The following is a 15,757-nucleotide window of genomic DNA, read 5'->3' on the forward strand; positions in this document are numbered from 1 at the left end:
AATGCATTGCAAGCAGCAGCTGGTCCAGGCCAAGCGACCTGCATCGCCGCAAGGCTCGCAGAGGGCCCCAGCCACGGTTGTGTGAGGGTTGTGCCAGGGGAGAGCGGGGACGGGTGGCACGCACCTGACGTGGAGAGTGCCAGACATGGTCCGCAGTAGAATTGACACTATGCGACTCCTATACTATTTCCGCTTTGAAAGCCTATCGCATGCAAGCCTGCTGAGCTTGGGTCTGCTGGTCGCCAGCCAACAGAATGCCAGCTTGAAGCCTATTCTGTATTCACATTACTGGATGCATAAGTATGTATTTTGCAATCCCTGAATTATCTGGAGCTGCTCAAATTATGGAGTGCAGAGGGTGAGAGGAACGAAAGGTTGTGGCGCCGCCGCAGGAACTAAGCCGTCTGCATTTCTGTGACAAATGTTACTGTATCGATATAAGCAGTTCATGGCTGGAGCATTCTGGGTCGGCCTAGCGACTTTGTGGCAGAACCGATTATAGGTCTCGGTGCGCCGTAACCTTGCCCAAGACGTTATCAGAGCCAACGAGCATTCACTGCACGCAGGCCGCTCGCCCGCAGCGTCTCTCGTAGCCGGGTGGTAAAATGTGCTGGCGCCGCACGCCAGTCGGGAGGGCGCCGTGGCACTGCTTCTGACGGAGCCGGGGCCCGGCGCGGCCGGCCCGACGCGCCCTTTCCTGGCTCCACACCCTCCTCTTCCCCCTCCTCGTCCTCGCCGTCATGGCCGGAGCAGCAGCAGCGCCAGCTCAGCCGCGGCGGGCCGGGGGCTGGGCCTGCGGGGCCACGCCGTGCCGACGGCGCCGGCGCGCCCAACCCCGGTGCTGGCCGCCCGTCCTACTACGGCGGTGGCGGAGGCCCCGGCGGTGCCGGCCCCGGCACCCCCGCCCCCAAGCCCAAGTCTGACAAGGAGCGGGAGGCCCGCCGGGCCGCCAGGGCTGCGGACAAGGCGGCTGAGGTGGCGCGGGCAGCGAACGGCAGCTGCTACGGCTGCGGTGCACCGTTGCAGACGGAGGTGCCGCTGGGGGCGGGGTACGTGGCGCCAGACAAGTACGAGGCAAAGAGGCAGCGGAGGCAACTGGACAAGGTGCGGCATCGGGGAAGTGTTGGTAGTGGAGGCGGCGTGGAGGGTGGGGGTTTGGGGCATTTGGGGCACCTTCGGCTCATGACTCCGCCATTCATTGCTCGCCCTCCCGCCATTACCCGGGCCACCTCCCCCCACCTTCTAACTACTCATACCGCAACTTCCTCTCTACCCACCTCGATCAGGTCCTGTGCCAGCGCTGCGGCGAGCTATGCAACGGCGCCATGATCCCCGGCGTGCAGGACTTCACCCAGAAGCTGCAGCTACGAGCGGCGGGGCTGGAGGCAGCTGCAGCCGCCGCCGAGGGCGCAGCAGCCAGCGCAGGTGCAGGAGGGGCAGCAGGAGGGGCAGCGCGGGCGGGCGGGGCTGCGGCGACCGCTGCCGCGGCTGCCACCGCGGCGGCGGCGCTGGCGGCCGCTGGCGGCGCGGCTGCGGCGGCTGTGAAGGCGGCGCCTGTGGTGGCTGCGTCGGGTGGGGCGGCGCCGGCGGAGGCTCTGAGCCTGTTGGGAAAGGTGGGCGGGGGGCCGCTGAGCGGCAGTGGGGGCTGGTGGTGGCAGCAGCGAGGATGCGGACCAACAGACGGGGGGGGTTCAGCGGCGGCTGTTTGCTGGTGGGGGTTGCCGGCGGCGGTTTCATGTTCCGTAGTGCGGTAGAGTGTGGGCTGTGTCGTGCTGTCGTGCAGGAGATCGCATGCAAGTAGTGGTTTGGGTGCGGACCAGCCAACAGGGCTGGGTGTTCTTCGGGCCATCGAGGCCCTCGCCGGCCCCCACTTAGTTCCCCCGCTGACTTCGCCCCCATCACCGCCGCCACCACATGCCTTGTTGCGCCCGGTACAGGTTCTGGTGACTCCGGAGCAGCTGCGCAACCAGTTGACACCGGTACGTGCAGGCCCTCCTGGGCCTTCCATGCCGCCTCCATGCCACTGCCCTCGCGCGCTATCTCCCTCACCCTCCATCGCCCCTTTCCTTCTCCTCCAACCTAAAAGCTCCCTCGGTAACCTCGGTCCCTCCGTTTACCCTGCCCTGCCCTGCCCTGATGACTGATCTGTCCTGCCTCGTTGATTCCCCTCCGCAGCTGGCTCTTCGCGCCGCGGTGGTGGTTCTGCTTGTGGACCTGACGGACGCGGGCGGCACCCTCATGGGGCGGGTGCGCGACATGGTGGGGCGCAACCCCATTGTCATGGTGGGGACCAAGATGGACCTGCTGCCGGAGGTGAGGAGGGCGGGGGAGGGGAGGAGGGCGGGGGCGGGGAGGGGGCGGGTTATGGTCACGATTGCCAGTACGGGACCAGAGATACGAAGACGAGAGGGAAGGCAGGGGAGGGGAGGGGAAGAGAGGATGGGGAGTGACACCGACGTGGCGGCTGACTCAATGCATCCTCCTCCATCCATCCTATACAACCCACCCACCCAACAACCCAATCGTGCCCCTAATTAGAGCTTCCCCCAAAACCCAAACGTCCTCAACAGGGCGTGAAGGCTCGTGAGGTGGCGGACTGGCTGGCCGGCGCCGCCGCCTCCAAGCGCCTCAATGTCGTGTCCACACACCTCGTGTCTAGCCACACCGGAGAGGGTGAGGCAGCGGGGCAGATGGAGGTGGGGGAGGCCGGGTGTGGCCGGGGGCACGCAAGGCTATAGGGGCCTGGGAGGGGAGGCGGCGCCAGCTGACGCTCGGGCGCTACGGATGTACTGGTAGTCTGGTGGTACGGAGCTGACACGACACGCCCAGCTGTCTTGCTTGTGCCCACGCATCAGTTGCACACGTGGGGTGGGGACCCAACACCCAAATACCGTACACACGTTGCATGCGCTCTCCTGTCCTGCTATCCAGGCATGTCGGCGGCTGTGTCGCGCATTTGCCGCGAGCGGCGTAGCCGAGACGTGTACGTGGTGGGGGCGGCCAATGTGGGCAAGAGCGCATTCGTGCGGGCCATGCTAAAAGAGATGGCGCGCAGCGGAGAGCCCGTGGCCATCGGCGCCGGCAAGTGAGTGGTTGCTGACAACGGCCGTGGGCGGGGGCTGGGTGGGTGGGGGCGGGGGGACCAGGTGGTCTGGTTCGTTGCGTCTCATTTGTCCTGCTGGCACCCGGCAATGGTTGTGGTAGTAGTGGTAATGGTCAGCACAAAACCATTGGTGCACCGCCCGCTGGTGCACCGCCCGCTGGTGCAACGTCCGCTGGTGCACTGTTGTGGCGTGACAACGCCACCGTCCTTCGGACTACGGCAGTCGTGCCTGGAACCCCCAGGAATCACTGAAATCAAAACAAAGCAACTCCCCCTCGCCTCGACTATACCTTTTCTTAATTACTCCTGAATGTAACCCCACGATTTTACCCCCCTCGCCTCGCCAGGTACCTCCCCGTGGAAAGCGCCATGCCCGGCACCACGCTGGGGCTCATCCCGCTGCAGGCCTTCAGCAGCGGAGGGATCCTGTTCGGTGAGAGCGTGTGCGTTTGTCCTAGGGGAGGGGGGGGGGCAGCCGTTCATGGAGGGGGGGTGCGTTTGTGGGTTGGCGTGTGTGGATGGGCTGGTATGAACCCGTAGTGGCGCTGAAAGGGTGCTTGGTGGTGCTCGGTGATGATGCTCTGAGGTGATTGGTGATGCGGGCCTAAACCCAATCGGGCCGGCCTCTGGCCTGACTCTCTGCTCCTCCTCCCCCTCTCCATGCAACCCACATGCACACGCAGACACGCCCGGCGTGCATTTGCACCACCGCATCCCGCACATGCTCTCCCCCGCCGAGCTCAAGCTGCTGCACCCGCGACGCCGCCTGGCGCTCACGCTGCCGCCGCTGCCCGTCGAGCTGGCAGAAGAGGAAGCCCTGCAAGCCGCAGGCCTACGCGGCGGCGGCGCCGCCGCTCACGGGGAAGACGGCCAGGAGGATGGGGCTGGGGGCAAGGCGGCAGGCGCGGGCGCGGCGTGGGGCGCGGCGGGCCTGGCCGGGGAGGAGGGAGATGAGGGCGTGCGCAAGGGACGCGGCGGGCTGAAGATCGTGGATTATAACCCAACCGACGAGTACGGCATGCCCATCACGGGGCTGGACGCGGGCGTACGGCAGAAACGTGGCGGCGGCGGCAGCGCCAAGGGCGTGGCGGCTGCGGGGGCATCAGGCGGCCGGTCGGGCGCTGCTGCGGGCCAGGGCCAGGGCCAGACGTTGCAGGTGCTGGACCGCGGCCAGGTGAGGTGCCGGGGCGGAAGGGGGCTGAGGGGATGAGGGGGCGGAAGGGGGGGCTGAGGGGATGAGGGGGCGGAAGGGGGCTGAGGGGATGAGGGGGCATTGGGGCGGAAAGGGCTGTGCGGCGGAAGGGGCTGTGGGTTTGGCTGGGGGAGGGATGTTGGGGTGTGGGGCTGAAGGGGCTGTGGGTTTGGCAGGGGGAGGTGAGCAGCCGGTAGACGCAGCGCGATACGTGCCTGACGGCAGGTATGGTAGTTGAGGGTGTGGGTCTGAGCCTCTGAGGAGTCCCTGCCGTACACTGAACTGCCGTACACTCACTGCCTTGCCGTACAGACCCGCGGCACGTACGTCTGGAGCGACCTGGTGCGGGTGGACGTGCTGGGCGGGCCGCCCAGTACGGCACTGGTGTTCTACGGCCCGCCCGCCATGCGGGTGGTGGGGCTGCCGTACGTGCGGGTGAGTGAGGGGGCGAGGGGCGGAGGGGCTGAGCAGGCGGGGCGGCTGCGGGAGCGGCACGGTCGAGGCGGCGCAGTAGGCACCTTGGTTCTATGTGAGGATAGCCGCGTGGCCGGCAGTCGCGCTGGCAACCAATCCCCACCTTGGGCACCTTGTGCACATTTGCGCCCCGCAGCCGGACCAGAAGATCGAGGTCGACTACGGCACCGGAGAGGCTGTAGCCCGCGACTCCAGCAGTAGCAGCAGTAGCAGTAGCAGTAGCAACAGCAAGGTGCTGGTGTGCACGGACTCGGTGGCGGCGCGCGGCGGGCTACAGCCGACGGACCTGCTGGTAAAGGCGGCCAGCGCGGCGGCGGGCGGCGGCAGTAGCACGGCCCTGGCGGACATTGCCGTGTCGGGCCTGCCGGGCTGGGTGGCGGTGTGGGCTCCCAAGGCCAACCGGGACGTCAGGTGCGGTGCGCGAGAGGAGAGAGGCGGCGGGGGCGGGGGCGGGGTGGGGTGATGGGAAGAGGATTGCTTAAGTTAGGTGAAGTGATGGGAGAGGGGAGGGCCGCCGGAGCGGGTTGCGGAAGCTCGGAGGGTGCAGCGTGACGCACTTATCCAAGCCGGACCCGGCACGCTGTGTTTTCAGCCCTCTGCCCCATGCCCCCCTGTCGTGGCTCGCTCTGCTCCCCTGTGTGCTGTACGGTACGCAGGCTGCGCGTGTGGGCGCCGCGCGGCGTGGAGGTGATGCTGCGGCCGCCCCTGCCCTGCCCGCTGCCGCCGCCGCTGGTGCGCGCCTGGCGCGGCGAGTCGCGTGACGCGGAGGACGAGGAGGGCGAGGGCGAGGTGGACGAGGAGGCGGCGGCGCTGGGCGAGTGGAGCAAGGCGCTGGTGAAGGGTGAGCTTTGGGTTTGGTGTGCTGGTGTGTGCGCGTGCACGTGTCGCGGTGCGCGCGAGTAAATATCTCGCTACCGTGCCAACCGCATCCCCATACCTCCGGTGTATCTGGGAGATGTAGTCGATTGCGCAATAGTTGTTTCTGAGCCCGACTGGTGTCTCCTTCACGTGGCCTCCCCACCACCACCCCGCCACACGTCGCCACGCAGGCGGGCTGAAGGACCCCACCTCGGACCCCGCATGGTGGGAGGCCATGGCCGCACTCAAGGTGGGCGGGCGCTTTATTGCGACTGTGACGATGGTGATGGTGGTGACGATGGCGGATTGAGGGACTCGCTGGCTGCCTGCCTAGCATAACTGGCTTCTCGGCGGCCTGGCCGCGCCACTGCTACCTTATTACGCGCAAAGCTCTCGCTAACAAAGCAGTACCAACAGCTTGCAAGCATCACCTACGTGGCCTTGTCTGAACCTGGCCTCCACTGGCCGCCTTGCCCCCCGATCACACACACGCGTGCGCCCTCTACACCAACCAGGACGAGGACCTGCCAGGCTACGCCGCGGCCAACCGCCGCAAGCCCGCCCGAGGCAAGGCCGCGGACAGTGCCGCGGACGTAGAGGCGGGTGCCGTGGACGACGACCAGGAGGGCGAGGGCGAGGAGGAGGAGGAGGAGGAGGGCGGCCTGCCGGACTGGGGCGATGAGGCGGAGCTGGTGGGCGAGGACGAGGAGGAGGAGGACTGGGCGGCGGGCGGCGGCGAGCGGGTGGTGGTGTCGGCGACGGTGGAGGACATCCTGAAGCGGCCCAGGTGGGTGGACCGAGGGCATGTGTGTGTAGGGGGGGGGCATCCGGGGGAAGCGTCTGGTGGTTGGGGAGGAGATGGGGAGGGGTTGGGGAGGGGAAGGAGCGGTGGGAGGTTGGCAGGGATTGAGGGGTGCAGGGGCAGAGGCTTTGGACTGGCTTGCTGGGAGACCAGGGGCGCTGGGAACACGGGGGCGGGGCGAGGGTGCATTTGCAAAGGCGGTGATTGCGAGGCTAGTGCGGACGCGTCACAAAGCCAGGGGCAACAGTGGGATTCAGGGCAGGCCAGGCCAGTGGGCGATGGCCTAGAAGGGTGGCTTGCAACCAGCAGGCAACCGGCGCCGGCCATACCCCTTGCGGCCAGCCCCCTGCAACCCGACAACCTCTCTCCCGCCGACACCGCTTTTCCAACCATCTTTGCAATCCCCCAAGCACCCCACCGACGCCGACCTCTCGTTCCCGATCCCCCAGGATCGACGTGCTGAGTCAGATGGACCTTGACTACATCGACGAGGAGGAGGACGAGGAGGAGGGGGACGAGGAGGGCGGCGACGTGGCGAATGACGTCAGCAGCTTCACACTGCGCAAGCCAGCTGGCGAGCCAGGCCGCGGGGCCAAGGGCGGTGCGGCTGCGGGCCGGGCCGGCAGCCGGGGCCGGGGCGCGGCCCAGTGGCTGGAGCAGGCGGAGGGAGGGGGCGAGGTGGGCCCTGCGGCCGATGGAGCGTGGGACCCCTTCTCCACGCCGGTTGAGGCCGTGACCTCAGGAACCTCGGCGCCGGCGTCCGCGGCGGCCGCTGTGCGGAGGCGGCGAGGCAGTGCGGTGCCGGCTGTGGTGCCGGCTGCGGTGCCGGCTGCGGTGGAGCAGGAGGAGGATGACGAGGAGGAGGGGGAGGAGGAGGAGGCGGCGCCGGCACGGGGGCGAGGCGGGCGGGTGGCAGTGAGGCCGTACAGCGCGGCGCGGCGGCGGCTGGGGCGGCGGCGGGAGGTGGTGAAGCAGGTGGTTGAGGAAGGGGACGGGGAGTGATCTGCTGGCAAGGGCTGATGGGTGTATGGAGATGTGATCATTTGAGGCGGGGGGCACCCAAGCCACAATCTTCAACTGCAGGGATGGAGCGTGCACCAGTAAACTGCTAACGCAGCTGACTGGTGCTATCAGTTCCAGGGGTCTGCTGCATTGGTTAAGCCCCAGGGGCCAAAGGCCACATGCTGCAACGCCAAAGACATTGGGGCCGTGGTTATTGGGCATTCACACTTACTTGGAAGCTGATGCCCCTCACATGTTCCAATGTTTTCGGCAGCCAAGTCGCGTGCATGTCGTGCTGCATGCTGTGGTGTTGTGTTTAAGATTGTGCCCTCCGTCAAGCTGCGCTGTGCTGCAAGTCTGCTGCCGACCTGCTGCCGATGAGTCCTTGCGCGCAATCAAAACGTTTAAAGTGGCTTGCGGCATTGTTCCGGTCCGCCCAGGAAATGGTGACATCCACACAGACGTTGACGTCGGTGCCTGGCGTCAGTTCCTCCATATCCCTATCAGCATATGGATGGGCACAAATGAGACACCCTGAAGTGGGGGTAGTCCTGGATGGGTAGTCCAACTCCTTATGGATTGCGGACTCGCCCAACATGTCAGCATGCCAACACACGCGCCAGTTGTGCGCGCCGCGCCCAGCCAGGCACCTCCTAGCATGCGGCTATGGCAATGAGCATAGACCAATCGGGCTGGGCATTTGTGTGGCGTCCGAGCAGGCGCTGCTGGGCCCGACCATGCCTGCTGACCATGCGCGCCTACCTACCTGGGGTGGCTGCAGCCCGCGCCCCCGCATGGCGGTGGCACATGCCGCACATCAAGTTTCGGGAGCGCGAGATCCGGTCTTGCATGCACCGCCTGGTAGATTCTGGCATAGCGGTCCGGGCAGGCGCGGCGCTCAGGCCCGCACAGGAGGCGCTGACAGGCGCACAGTTGCGACGTGCCTCGTGGCGCTTCGCCTCCTGCCTGCCGCAAACATAGCGGTTGGTTCGGCGGCGGACTTCCAAGGCTAACGCCCATTTAACTGAAACGCATAATGGTCAGGCTTGTTAAGCATATTATTGGTCAAGCTTTGTGCTACCAACGCGTGCCCAGACGCGTTAGCGTGCCCCGGCCCCCGCAGGGGGCGCGGCGCACCTATACGTTTCAGAAAGCGGCAGTTGACGAAAACTTGGGCAACACGTGCTCCCCGCTCCCGCCGAGTGCACACAGCCATTATACATGCCACCCATTACACGAAAGTACTGTACACAAGGTAGAAGAGGCCCCAGCGACAAAGTTCCGATACCCGACTCGAGTCAGGGAACCTCGATCGCGAAAGTAACTGAGGCTAAACCATATTTCGCGCACTCTAACGCATAGAATGGTATCCGATGCCTCAAGAAAGACGATTCTTTGGCCGATTTCATCGCACCGGCTTGCGCTGGTCCAAGGTAACTATCAGATACGTAGATTGCTTCAATCTCAGCACTTATGTACCTGTCAGGAGGCCCGTAGGCGTGTAAGCTGCGAGCGCGAGCGCCCGTCCTTATTAGTGCCGTGCTGGCTGCCCCTCAACGTGAGACCTATGAAGTTGAGACTCTGTTATTATTATATTTGCAAAACGTGTAAGGCTGAACGGTTTCGCCGCAAGGGCGAACTTGAACTTACTTCGCGACGTCCAACCGTCCGACGTCCAATGCACAGCCCGTTCCTCCGAGCTGCTGGGGGAAGTCCGCGCGCGCCCTCGCAATTTCACAGGGCGTTGGCCCAGCTATTGATATTACATAAATACGTAAGTATTTAGAAGCTGCGCGGGCGAAAACGAGTGATTTGGCGTCCCTTGGATCCCATTTCCCCAGACTCCAATTCCCCCATTGGCTGCGACCCCGACCCCGACCCCGACCCCGACCCCGACCCCGACCCCGACCCCGACCCCGACCCCGACCCCGACCCCGACCCCGACCCCGACCCCGACCCCGACCCCGACCCCGACCCCGACCCCGACCCCGACCCCGACCCCGACCCCGACCCCGACCCCGACCCCGACCCCGACCCCGACCCCGACCCCGACCCCGACCCCGACCCCGACCCCGACCCCGACCCCGACCCCGACCCCGACCCCGACCCCGACCCCGACCCCGATCCCGACCCCGACCGAGGTCCCCGACCCCAACCCCGACCCCGACCCCAACCCCGACCCCGACCCCAACCCCGACCCGGTCACCGGTCCGGGAGGTTGTGCGCACGCCAGTATCCGCAGTACCTTTGGTCCAACGTTTGTTACGACTCTGGCACTCAGATCATCAGGGGAGGCCCCTGCAGATCATACTCAGACTTCAGTCGCCACTTCTACACCAGCCTCCTCTCGTGCTCGGCATTTTAACACTGTACATTGCGTCCCCTGTCACTTGACTCCCTTAGGGGCACGCTCCATGGATCGCATGGCGGTCCGCTAGTGTGAATGGGGAACTCGGCCAGACCTGCCTGCTACCGCTGGAGCCGAGCGAGCCAGCGGCAGGTACGAACGAACTTCAATTCGCACCAGACCATCGCATCGTCTGGCTTTATTTGCTATAAAAGGGGACGATCGTCACAATCATGCTTAGCCCAAATTCCAAAGTTGCCTACCTGCCTCGATCGCCCACGTTGGCACATACACACGCAGTGTTCCCGGGGTTTAGGTTACACACCATGTCCACGCCTCACGCCAGCGTTTCGGTGGAAGGCATAGGGCTGCTTGAGAAAGACGCGATTGTTTTGGAGCTGAAGCAGGCCAATGCGGATGTGCTTGCCGAGCTGAAGAAAGCCAACGAGGAGCTGAAGAAAGCAAACAAGAAGGAACCCAAGCCCGTGCCGACCGGGATCAAACCACGAGGTATGATAAATATCATGAGAGCGCGAGCGACCGGCAGGCAGGGGCGATGCCGGTTTCCATGTTCATGTGGCGCGTCTGCGAGCGCGCTCGTGAGTGCACATGCGAGGCATAGTTTGCGAGCTTGACTTGTCCCTGTCACATCATTGTTGCAACTCCAGGCCTGCTCATGGTGGTGCTGATTGGCTTGGTCATGACTCCCATCTTGATTGGCATCGCACTGCCGGTGTTCTACACCGCAAAAACTGCGCGCGCCAAGGAGACCTCCGCCAATGTGTTCATGTGTAGCCTGTACGCCGACGATAGGCAGGTGAGGTGATGTGTAGCAGGCTTGCGCAGGCAGCGGGGATTAAGGAAGGCATGGTGCGCCTTGGCGGCGGCGTTGCGCCTGCCTCACGCACGTTGCTGCGTTGTTAGTTGCACCTGCGTACCGTACCGAGCCTGGCACGCCGGCCGTGACAATCCACTCTACCTACAGGCCGAGCTGGTTGCAAAGTACAACACGTTCGCTCGCCTCGACGACGCCGTCTACAGCCAGTCGGCCCTGTTGACGCCGCCGCCGCCGCCCCAGCCCAGTCCCCCGCCGCCCCCGTCCCCGCGGCCGCCGCCCCAGCCCCAGACCCGGCGGCCGCCGATGCCGCCGCGGCCCCCGGGCGACCCGCCCTCGCCCCCCTCCCCGCCCCCGCCGGTGCCCTTCGCAATCCAGTACCTTGACGCCTACAACTCCCTGACTCAGGCCGAGGCTCGATTCTACTCCGACCTGGAGAAGTCCTGCTCAATCGTGAGTTGGCTGCTGGCACTCTTGGGATTATTGGAGGGAGGGCGGGTGCGCGCGCGGGGAATTTGAGATGTGGTGGACCCTTGGTGCTTGGTAGCTAGGGCTGCGCCAGGCCACACGCGTCAGCACACGCCACACGCTTCAGCACGTCTGGCACACCATCAAGACCTGCATGCACCGTGTATGTTCACTTTCCACATGATGAAAACTGCATGCATGCGTGCCAAAGTAAGAAAGACGGTTTGCGTGCACCCGATCGAGCACGCCCGCCCGCCCCTTGTGTATGTGCCTCCGCTTGCTGTGGCCTCGCGCGCAGGTTGGCCAGAGCCTGTGGGGCCAGATGGACGACGACACGTTCTCACAGACTCCCGCCGGCAACACGTGGCTACAGGCTGTGGTGAACATTGCGCCCGTGTTCACGGCCGCACGCCCGCCGCCACCCCCCTCCCCCGCCTCCGCCTCCAACGCCTCCTCGCCGCAGGCAGCGGGCAGCGACGCACCGCCTGACTACGGGTCTGAGTACGAGGGCACTTTCAACGGAACTGGATTCGACTACCCACCTGAGGCGCCCACTGAGCCGCCCCAGGCACCGCAAGCCCCAGCCCCGCCCCGACCCCGGCGGCCAGCCGCAACTCCCACTGGTTCCCCATCATCCACGTCCTCTACAGGCAACCTTACCATGTTCGAAAAGCGCGTGGCGCAATTTCCACAGGCCGTGGCCGCGTGGTCCACAATCAACGCCACCATCACTTCTGTGGTGCGTGGGTCCATGCGGGTCCGTGTGGATGGGTCGTCCGTGCGTGTTCGTGTGCCGTTCCGAGCTAGCGTACGCGGTGTCTGCTTTCCAAGCCCACTACTGTATGTGCGTGTGCCCGGGAGGACGTGGTGCTGCTGTCGCGATGGTTGGATTGTGGGAGTCCACGTCTGGCTGGGAGGTTGGCTGACGCTTCGTGATGCCAGCTGCTTGACTACCGTAATGTCTGCGCATGCACTATTCAGGATGTAGAGGTGGGGGGTTGTAAATATATATATACATATCAGCCCAAAGCAAAAACTAAACCAAATAGGTGGCGGGGGCGATGCCCGTGCGGTCGTGGGCCTGCTGGCACTAGATAGAAGCGCCTGCTGCCTGCGTGCTCCTGCCCTCCCCTCCATTACATGTATGCTTCTATCTCCCTCGGCAGGATGTGGCTACCAACGCAATGACCATCAGTTTTGAGATGCATCTGGATAGCTTGGTCCTGCAGACCGCAAAGAACACCCGCATCGCCAAGCGTAGCGCCAAGTCCGTGGCAAACGTCAAGTTCCCAGCCCTGCTGGACCGCACCGGCCGCATTAAGGGCAAGGACACCCTCGCACAGACCGATGTGAGTGACGCCGCCACAGCAGCCACATGCACAAATGCTCCACGTACGTGCTTCCATGTACATACGCAAATGCAAGACAGGATAATAAACCGTATCGTCAGGACGCATGCATGGTGGGGGCGTGCCTTGTGGTGCATGTAATATCCCTTCATGCAACCCTTGAGCGACTATGTTCGACATTGCTGATACATTACAGGTTGTGAGCGCTGCTGGAGCCGATGGCACTCTGTCGCTGAAGACGGGGGTAAGTTTATGGGGTAGAGCTGCTGGGGTGCGTGCGTGTGTGCAACAGCACGTGCTGCGCAGCTCCACCCTTACTTTGTACCGTATGCACACGCACGGCCTCCACCTGCTGGCTGGCAGCTGTCCATATGCCACCTCACATCCTGATTTGCTCAAGGCACGCCGCGCGCTTATCTGTTTGCACTTCCTAGCTAGATACGTGCCAACTAAACCATCCATGAAACGCATACTCATGCATGTTGCTTGATTAACCACAACGCAGGATCGAGTGACCTCCAAGAAAATGGAGCTGCCCCTCGTCCCCACCACCAGCCTCTACCTGTACCCATTCGATGAGTACACAGCCACTGTCACGTGAGAAGGGGTAGCAGGAGGGGTCGAGGTAGAATGGAAACTACGAGAGTTGTACCGGGGGTCTGGACTGCGATGCGGAGCTGGCTGTGGACGAATGAAGTCAGTAGGTTCAGGGTATGCGTTGTGCCGCTCAATCGCTGTCGGGCTCATAACTTGTTTGTGCCTTCCACAACATGCGCCCACAGGCTGGTTTCGAGCATGACCGTGTCCAATGTAAACTGCCCGACTGCACTGTTCGTGAAGCAGAAGAACGCCGTCGTGGGCTGGGTATTCACTGTGAGTGCTCCGGGGAATGAAGCTCGATGTGGGTCGTTTCGCTTTGTGTGCAGTGTGCTTAGCGTTCGTGCCTGTACGTATGCTACAATCATCGCGCGCATATCACGGCAGCCTGCCTGCCTTGAAGCCGCCCGGATAGAGCTGTCTCCAACATCTTACCTGAGGCAATGCAGCGATTGGTGTTTCATGTAGCACTACACCTCTGCATGCCCACCACGCACCCTCCTCTCCCGCCGTGGCACCTCGTCCCCTCAGGCCAAGCTGGTCCCCAGTGTCACGGACAACCGAAACGTCCTCAACTTCCAGAATCCGACGGACCCGGACAGCGCCATCACCCTGACCTACGAGATCTACCTCAAGCGCACCACGTTTGTGCAGGTGCGTGTGATGAGTGGGAGGCACCAACAGCAGAGAGAGGCCTAGTAGGTAGATAGGTGGGTGTCGCCTCCCGGGCGGGGACAGCAGGGCAGCGGGCAATGTGAGCTGCTGGGCAGCTCGTACACGCGACAAGGTAGGTACGGTGCCGTGCAGGCCCATGCGCTCACTCACCTCGTAGGTCATCAATCTTACGGAGCGCTGGAAGCATTTGGCGGCCCATCACTGCTGTCTCGGGCCCTCTCTGCCTTCTCATACATACGCATGCCCTCCTGCCCCCCTGTCCTGCCGCCGCCAGTTCTTCGCGGTGTTCGTGCTGATGGGACTGTGGCTCGTGTCCGCCTGCTCCTTTTGCTACGGTGCGTGGATGGCGAACCGATGGGGACTGATGATGGCGCCGGGGTCAGCGTTCGGACGGGGTCAGAGGCCATGTATATATGCTAGTCGTGCGTGATTACGGCGCGTCGAGTGGGCCTAAAACGCGGACTCACCTCTGCCCACCGCACATAACGTACTCCCCCTGCCCACCGCACGCAGCCATGGATCTGCTCTACATCCGCCCGCGTAACGTGACCAACGGTGACGCCACGCTCTTCACCGCCCAACTGTTCGCTGTGTGAGTCTGGCCGGGCGGCACCACGACTTCTGCTACTGCTGCCGGTACTGCATTCATTCGCGCAGGGCATCACTTATGCGCCAATGAATGCCAAGATGCACATGTTTACCGCGCAATGGCGTGAGCTCTTCTTGAGACGCCCATGCATCTTTCCACGCACCAGCGCAGCCTACTAACATGCCGCACGTCTCATGCACCTCCCTCACATGTAGGGTGGGCACGCGCAACATTATGCCTGGTGTGCCGGCCGTGGGCGTGGGAGTGGACTTCTTTGGAATCATCTGGATCATGATCATCTGCCTTCTCACAGGTGTGTGCGGGGGAAGGGGGATGGAGGGCCGCGTATCCCTGGAACACAAACAAAGCCTGTGTGGGCCACACGTATGTCAACAGACTAGCTCCTGGCCTCTTGCGTGCCGCTGTCCCGGCAGTTGTACAATCCCGGTAGTGAATTCGTAATGCGGTTTGGGTGTGCGACTGTACCCGCCGCGTGCCTGTCCCGACTCTCCACCCTCGCTGGCTCGTTTTGCACCCGCTTCCCCATGACAACAAATAAAGGCAGTACCTTTCTCAATGTCGTTCTCCCTCACCCACTCCGCCCTCCTAACACTACAGGTGGACTGGTGTACGCACGCATCGTGTCCCAGTACGTGCACAAGGAGCCCACCCTGTATGACCGACTGGCCAAGAACGATGTGTGGCTGGATGACTGGCTCAAGCAGCAGGAGGATGCCGAGAAGATGGCCAAGGAAAAGAAGGAGAAGGAGGAGGAGCGAAAGAAGAAGATTGAAAAGTACGGAGAGCCTGGGAAGGCGAAGATCGCCCCTGCCACAGCGGCTGCAGCTGAGGGCAAGGCGACTGTGTAGGCAATTGAAGCTAACAGCGTCGTGCGTGTCCGTTCATGTAGATAGGCTTACCAGCTTGCACCCTTGCAAACATTACTTGAGAGCAATGCGAAGAGGCAGCATTAAGGTGGGTCTTGGTTGGTACACTCCTGCGTACGTGCATTGCATTGTGTTGGGCATTGGTCGCTACTGCCCATACATGCATGTGGGTCAGCGCCTACCCGTCGGCTCCTAGTGGTTGGCATGATGACGGGTGCGTGGAGCCAGCCATGAATAAGAATACCGTACATCATGCATGCATGCATGTGCTTGGACACACGGACAAACGCTGATAGGGGTGTACAATATGTACTGTCGGCTCGTACAGAGTGGCTTGCGTGTAGGTGGCTTGAGTGTAGTCAGGTGCAGTGTGCGTGGCCGAGTGTAGTCAGGTGTAGTGTAGTTGGCCGAACTACATCTGCGTGCATTCTCGGCAGTGAATTTCGCCAATGCGAATACCCGCAAAGACTGACTATGTGTAACGCTGCGTTTGCAGCGCTCCCTGGCCCAACACAAGCTATATAGTGTCCGCTAGGTTTTGACTGAGGGAAGGCACCGCATAACAAACGTTCATGCGAA

At 63.4% G+C, this 15,757-nt stretch overlaps 3 protein-coding genes across 3 annotated transcripts; all 3 read left to right on the top strand.

Moving 5' to 3' along the window:
• The first annotated feature begins 201 nt into the window (after positions 1–201).
• Positions 202–7,843, top strand: CHLRE_09g400550v5 (uncharacterized protein). Its single transcript, XM_043065992.1, has 15 exons — positions 202–358; positions 567–1,104; positions 1,287–1,613; positions 1,938–1,979; positions 2,176–2,313; positions 2,571–2,673; positions 2,932–3,085; positions 3,451–3,536; positions 3,787–4,277; positions 4,608–4,730; positions 4,906–5,180; positions 5,426–5,610; positions 5,819–5,877; positions 6,143–6,414; positions 6,879–7,843. The coding sequence occupies exons 1-15, from the start codon at positions 345–347 to the stop codon at positions 7,429–7,431; spliced, it is 3,360 nt and encodes a 1,119-aa protein (XP_042920804.1). The 5' UTR covers positions 202–344; the 3' UTR covers positions 7,432–7,843.
• Positions 7,844–8,491: 648 nt separating this feature from the next.
• Positions 8,492–9,953, top strand: CHLRE_09g400515v5 (uncharacterized protein). Its single transcript, XM_043065991.1, has 3 exons — positions 8,492–8,864; positions 9,273–9,572; positions 9,835–9,953. The coding sequence occupies exons 1-3, from the start codon at positions 8,795–8,797 to the stop codon at positions 9,867–9,869; spliced, it is 405 nt and encodes a 134-aa protein (XP_042920805.1). The 5' UTR covers positions 8,492–8,794; the 3' UTR covers positions 9,870–9,953.
• Positions 9,954–10,001: 48 nt separating this feature from the next.
• On the top strand, positions 10,002–15,672 carry CHLRE_09g400500v5 (uncharacterized protein). Its single transcript, XM_043065990.1, has 13 exons — positions 10,002–10,288; positions 10,447–10,595; positions 10,764–11,066; positions 11,380–11,820; positions 12,248–12,430; positions 12,627–12,674; positions 12,936–13,027; positions 13,213–13,303; positions 13,559–13,681; positions 13,977–14,037; positions 14,216–14,294; positions 14,507–14,604; positions 14,910–15,672. Exons 1-13 carry the CDS (start codon positions 10,105–10,107, stop codon positions 15,158–15,160), a joined length of 2,103 nt encoding a protein of 700 aa, XP_042920806.1. The 5' UTR covers positions 10,002–10,104; the 3' UTR covers positions 15,161–15,672.
• Positions 15,673–15,757: the final 85 nt, after the last annotated feature.

The sequence above is a fragment of the Chlamydomonas reinhardtii genome, chromosome 9 (assembly GCF_000002595.2).
Source record: "Chlamydomonas reinhardtii strain CC-503 cw92 mt+ chromosome 9, whole genome shotgun sequence".
Classification (NCBI taxonomy): domain Eukaryota; kingdom Viridiplantae; phylum Chlorophyta; class Chlorophyceae; order Chlamydomonadales; family Chlamydomonadaceae; genus Chlamydomonas; species Chlamydomonas reinhardtii.

Coding starts and splice junctions, on each gene's coding strand:
- CHLRE_09g400550v5 (XM_043065992.1), top strand. Junction 2,674..2,931: donor GTCTAGCCACACCGGAGAGG/GTGAGGCAGCGG, acceptor CCTGCTATCCAG/GCATGTCGGCGGCTGTGTCG. Junction 6,415..6,878: donor GACATCCTGAAGCGGCCCAG/GTGGGTGGACCG, acceptor CCGATCCCCCAG/GATCGACGTGCTGAGTCAGA.
- CHLRE_09g400515v5 (XM_043065991.1), top strand. CDS start 8,795: ATGGTATCCGATGCCTCAAGAAAGACGATTCTTTGGCCGATTTCATCG. Junction 8,865..9,272: donor CCGGCTTGCGCTGGTCCAAG/GTAACTATCAGA, acceptor CCATTTCCCCAG/ACTCCAATTCCCCCATTGGC. Junction 9,573..9,834: donor CGATCCCGACCCCGACCGAG/GTCCCCGACCCC, acceptor TGACTCCCTTAG/GGGCACGCTCCATGGATCGC.
- CHLRE_09g400500v5 (XM_043065990.1), top strand. CDS start 10,105: ATGTCCACGCCTCACGCCAGCGTTTCGGTGGAAGGCATAGGGCTGCTT. Junction 10,596..10,763: donor TGTACGCCGACGATAGGCAG/GTGAGGTGATGT, acceptor CTCTACCTACAG/GCCGAGCTGGTTGCAAAGTA. Junction 14,605..14,909: donor GATCATCTGCCTTCTCACAG/GTGTGTGCGGGG, acceptor CTAACACTACAG/GTGGACTGGTGTACGCACGC.